The sequence below is a fragment of the Lachnellula hyalina genome (genome assembly GCF_007821495.1).
Source record: "Lachnellula hyalina strain CBS 185.66 chromosome Unknown contig00248, whole genome shotgun sequence".
Lineage (NCBI taxonomy): Eukaryota > Fungi > Ascomycota > Leotiomycetes > Helotiales > Lachnaceae > Lachnellula > Lachnellula hyalina.
In genome coordinates, this window is record NW_022157362.1 from 26886 (window position 1) to 32499 (window position 5614).

The 5614-nt window shown below is 46.4% G+C and overlaps 1 protein-coding gene across 1 annotated transcript; it reads left to right on the forward strand.

Moving 5' to 3' along the window:
• Window positions 1-3324: 3324 nt before the first annotated feature.
• Window positions 3325-4659, forward strand: YJL213W_1 (Uncharacterized protein; the record flags this gene model as incomplete). Its single annotated transcript, XM_031153491.1, has 1 exon — window positions 3325-4659. One exon carries the CDS (start codon window positions 3325-3327, stop codon window positions 4657-4659), a length of 1335 nt encoding a protein of 444 aa, XP_031001396.1.
• Between the last annotated feature and the right edge of the window lie 955 nt (window positions 4660-5614).

Here is a 5614-nt window from a genome sequence, read left to right on the forward strand (position 1 = left end):
TATCTTTCCTCAAAACCAGGTATTATATGGATTAATGACTCAGCAACAGAGCATGGAAAGGGAAATGGAAATGGAATGGAATCAGGGATTTGATTTGAAATTGGGCAAGGGGAATAAAGAAGAGCAAAATGAATAGGAGATGTGGACTTGAGATGTTTTGATCGAGTGTACCTAGAAACACCTTTATATATTATCTCAGTCATCAAGCTCCCTGACATGTAATAAAAATGGGCTAAAATGGCAAGAAGCTGATCCATGCTTCCCAGGTCACTAACAAGGTGTTATGCCTAGCCGCGTGGAAACCAAGCGCTGTGCCTTGCATCTTACAACATGGGGCTGAACTTAGTCTGTCGGGATATTTCTCTCTTGAAAAAGTGCAAGAGTATGATGGAGTCTAAGAATAATTTGAAAGTAGAAACTAAGCAAGGTCCGCGATCCCAAGGACGTGCTCGTAAATGACTAACCGTATTTGTACCAGTGTTACCTACAAGGCTGACCTTAATTTTCACAACTTCACAATTCCCCTTTTGAGCCATTTCTACAACTTCTCAATCAGACGATCATCGTTAACCCTAGCTGGCCGGCGTCATCTTGATCATGGTGTTCGTGGGGCGGTATAACATCATGACATTCCTTAGTGCTATGTCAACTTTCTCGCAAAATGCCATGCCAGGGCGCAATGTCTCGTATACGCTAACCGCATTCGGTTTACCGCACTTTCTCTCCTGAGGCCCTTGGGCTTATTCCCTTCCCACATCGGACAGAAGACACGCCTCAATTGCCCGTCACCGAGAGGAGGTATCTCTACAAAATGTAGCTGTAGAAAATGTATACCGAAGTTCGCAAAAGATCAAGCTTCAGTAGATACCCTCTCTTTGAGCTATAAAAGTGATTCAAAGAATTTCTATGTCGGAGTCTACACCTCGTCTGCGCTTTGGGGGCACCAAAGTTAGGACTGGATGTGCCACTTGCAGTGAGTTTAAATAGCTGAAACCTGTCTCCTTCGTATATGCTAACTACAAACAACAGAGTCCCGGCGCATTAAATGCGATGAGGGACGTCCGGATTGTCATCGATGCACTAAAGCAGGGAGACAGTGTGGTGGTTATATTCATCCGACGCCCCGATCTGATACGAAGGACCTCTCATTTGTGGTCTATGCGCCTCGGCCGTTAAGGTCGCCGAGCCCATTGCCTGGTCTTAGCAGTCAAGAGATGAGATGCTTCGACTTCTTTCGGTTTCGTACTGCTATTGAGCTAGCTGGGCCTTTCACTGCCGGAATCTGGAACACAATTATTCTGCAAGCTGCTCACTCTGAATCCGCGATCGTACATGCTATTCTTGCACTTGGAGCTCTACATGAGAGCTTTGTGGAACATCAAGATCCACATGCGGCAACGTCTGAATATGCTATGCATCATTATAACCAAGCAATCGAACGCGTGATTAAATTGGACCTTTCCCGCTGTTCAGACCATTTTGACGTTGTCTTAATGACCTCCATCATATTCGCAGCTTTCGAAAGCCTTAGAGGTCATCTCAAGCCGGCATTGACACACATAGCTAGTGGTGCCAATATCCTTGCAGAGATCGACCCGAAGACTGGAAGCGTGAGGAGAGGATTCCTACCCAGGGAAGTCTTTCTTCCAACCTTTACACGTCTGGAAAATCAAATAACGGAGATCGACGAAAAAACAATAGGCGGCCCCAGCATCAAATCTATTCCAAAGCGACCGCTCCCTCCATTGCCCCACAAGTTTGCTTCTATCAGCGACGCTCAAATTGCTTTTGACTGTCTCATAAATTGGTTATGGCGTCTTCTTGCACCAATCCATACAGAGGATAATCCATCCTTTGAGGCGCAAATGGAGACTGAAAGGGAAACTCAGCATATTACGGCATACTTCTCGCATTGGTGCACGGTATTCGACCAATCAGGTTTTTCTCAAACAGACCCGGCCGTCTTAATACTTCGTGCCAACATGCAACAGCTTCAGATTTGCCAGGTCTGCGCTTTTGGTCACGATGAAATGATATGGGACGGTTTTACGGCACTATTTGAAAGTTTGCTGGATTGTATTGGCCAGTTGATGGCTATTCCGTCTTTCCCCGCGTCGGATGATGGCAATGGAACTGCTCAGCCATTCAGTCCTTTGGGAGAACATCGAGTACAATCACAAGGAACCATGAAACCAACCTTTACGTTCAGCATCGGAATTATCACTCCTCTCTACTTCACTATCACGCGTTGTCGGGATCCCATAATCCGCCGCCGAGGTGTGCACATGCTTTTCAACTGCAATCGTAAAGAAGGGGTGTGGGACAGCGCTCTTGCTGCGAGCATTGCGAAACGCATAATCTCGATCGAAGAATCGGGCGCCATTGGAAGCCCCATCACACATGCTTCTCAAATTCCAGTCATTGCTCGCGTAGGAGAGTCTGAAATATACACTGGACATGGAAGAGAGGGGAAAATTGGATATCGACTAGGCTTGGTAGCCGCAGACGCTCCGGTAGAGGAAACAAAGCTTGAAAGTTTTGCTTGGTGATAACCAAAGAGGGGACATGACTCTGATCGGTCCTTGGGGGTCTCAGCATATAGGACGATTTTCCCCCTCCAGTATTGTAGGTCACAGCGTTCCGAGACCGCATAATTCTCAACATTTGTACTTGGATGTATATGTTCTTCCATTTTTAGCGTAGCAACGATATCAATAGCGAACAATTCCCACCATCATCTTCCGAGACGATAACGTCTCATACCAATCTATAGGATAGAGGGTGGCAGGTCGAAGTCGAGAATCTTCAGGCGGCCATCGCAATATATCCGTCCAAGGACATGTACATTAGGTTGAGCTATCAAGGTCTCTTATAATTGCATATTTTTACATTTAGCAACTTGCTATTTCTCGAATCCTCTACCGCCTGCGTATAAGTTATTCCTTATATGCTTTACTGGTGGAAACTCGGGCCCTCATATTCCGATTCACGTCTCGTTTTATATTCGGCATGCCTGGATTGAGCGAAATAGGCAGACAATATGAGAAGAGAGATGTCCGAAATCTTTAGGAGAACATATTTCTGTCTTTTATACAGTCCTTAGTATCTATGACTTCCCTAACTATCGAACTAGTCAAGCAGCATCACGTTTTACTCGTTATAACCCACGTGATGAGCCCCGCAGTTGACAACCTCGATTCGAATCTTCTATCCATGCTCAGCTCTCAAACCCCGAAAGACATCAAGGCTTTGCTTGCGATTGAACCTTCACCTCGCGTGAAATAACTCAACTCGCTGCACGTTTCAATCTTCATCTGCACTAGTATGACGTCCGAACGACTTCTTAGGCCGTGGAAACCGGAACGTCAAAAGACATATATATTTCGAAATGCAAACGTGGTCAACACTACAGAAGGATCTATCTTACCAAACACGACTGTCAAGATTTCCAACGGATTGATTGAGTCTGTCTCGAAGACTGAGGAAGACTATGTGGTTGTCGGAAACGACAACGAGATTCTGATTGATCTCGGAGGCAAGTACCTTTGCCCGGGATTAATCGACAACCACGTTCACATATCAGCCGTACCTGGAGAGAAGAATCTGGGAGACCTCTTTGGGCTTGATAAAGGTATTTCTTCGATGAGACAACCATATGTCTGTCAGCAAATGCTTCGTCGAGGATTCACCAGCGTTCGAGATTGTGGTGGTGCTCTCCTGCCACTGAAAGAGGCAATCAATGATGGTGTCATTCAGGGACCTCGATTATTCATTGCCGGTCATGCTTTGACACAGACGGGAGGTCATGGAGATGTCCGCGGCCCTCACAATCACACGGACTGTTGTGGAGGGACCGTGATAGCTCTGGGAAGACTTTGTGACGGGGTTCCAGAATGCATCAAGGGTGCGAGAGAGGAGTTGAGAACTGGTGCGGACTTCATCAAGATCATGGCTGGAGGTGGTGTTGCTAGCCCTACAGATAAACTAGATAATGTCCAGTTTACAGCAGAGGAAGTAAGGGCCATATCAGAAGTGGCCAAGAATAGCAATACCTACGTTACAGCTCATGCATACACGCCTCGATCAATCCGACATGCGATCGACAATGGAGCAACGGGCATAGAGCATGGCAATCTGATCGATGTAGAGACAGCAAAACACATGGCAGATAGAGACATTTTCCTCACACCAACGCTCATCGCATACGCAGAGATGGCCTCTCCTGACTTTCCAGGTTTCCTACCCATCGAATCCGAGACGAAGAACGCCGAGGTCCTCCGTGCCGGCCTACGATCCCTCAAGCTTGCATCAGATGCCGGCGTTACGATTTGCTATGGAACTGATCTACTGGGTCCACTTGGCATTGCCCAGACGAAAGAATTTACGCTACGAGCTCAGGCACTCAGTCCGAAGGCAATCCTGCAAAGCGCCACGATTAATCCGGCAAGGAGATTTGGATTTCCTGGGTTCCTGGGGCAGATTCAGCCGGGATTTGCAGCTGATATGCTTATCTTGAATGAGAATCCCTTGGATGATATCAGTATCTTTGATGATCCGGATAAGCACTTGTTGGCGGTGATCAAGGATGGGAGGGTGTTCCATAGCCGGTGGACCAAATTATCTCAGGATGTTGTGAAAGCCGCGCCAATGATTGAGTGAGTTGTATATGTATAGCCAGTGTTGTTAGGCTACCAAGCAGCAACAGATCAGGTTCCTTCGTGGTCTTCTAGGTGATGCTAAGCAGGCTCGTGGTGGACACAGAAAAAGCAACACCTACCTAAGGTAACATGGCAGCTTTGAATGTGCCACTCGTCTTGAAAATGGTGGAATGTCACAAACCATTGCCGCTTTTTCTGTTCAGGACGAGGCAGGTTTTTCAGTTGTGGTGTAAGCCAAGTCGCTTCCCTTCTTCGGCAACAGATGTTCGAAATATTGGATATGTATAACTTCAATAAACGAAAGCATCTAACAAACGAAGCAAACAAGATTGGCTCACTTTGGGTACTCTTAGCTGGGGGGATAAGACCCAAAGGACCAATCATGGAAAATCTGTAAGTTTAATATCTATTTTTAGCTTCTTTTTGTAATTTATAATAGATGTCAGGGCAGACATGTTTTGCCTCCAGAAAATCAAATTGCGATTATTCCACCATTTACAAACCCGAACTTCTATTCTTAATGATATTCTGGTCACCGTTTGCATCTTGTGGAGCGATGATGGATTATGACTCTTTCTAATAGCCCTTACCCACTTGACTTGAAGCATCATTGACATTTCACACACAAGTATTTGGCAGCAAAGAAGTTCTTTTGATTTAGGTGAATTATTTCTTAATTTCTTATGATACCATTAGGCAAGCGCCTCGCCAGCAGTTGCTCATTCTACTATTCCCACTCCTCAAAACAAATGAAGTTCAGTTCCCAGCCGCCTTCTTGGCCGCAATTTGTGCTGCTGTGTGATGGGCCTCTCGCTCCTCCACATCGCGAGCACCAGCCTGGGCTTTCTTCGCTGCAATCTGAGCCGCAGTGTGGTGAGGTTCGCGCTCCTCGATTTCCACATCACGCGCACCCGCCTTGGCCTTCTTTGCTGCAATCTGAGCAGCTGTGTGATGTG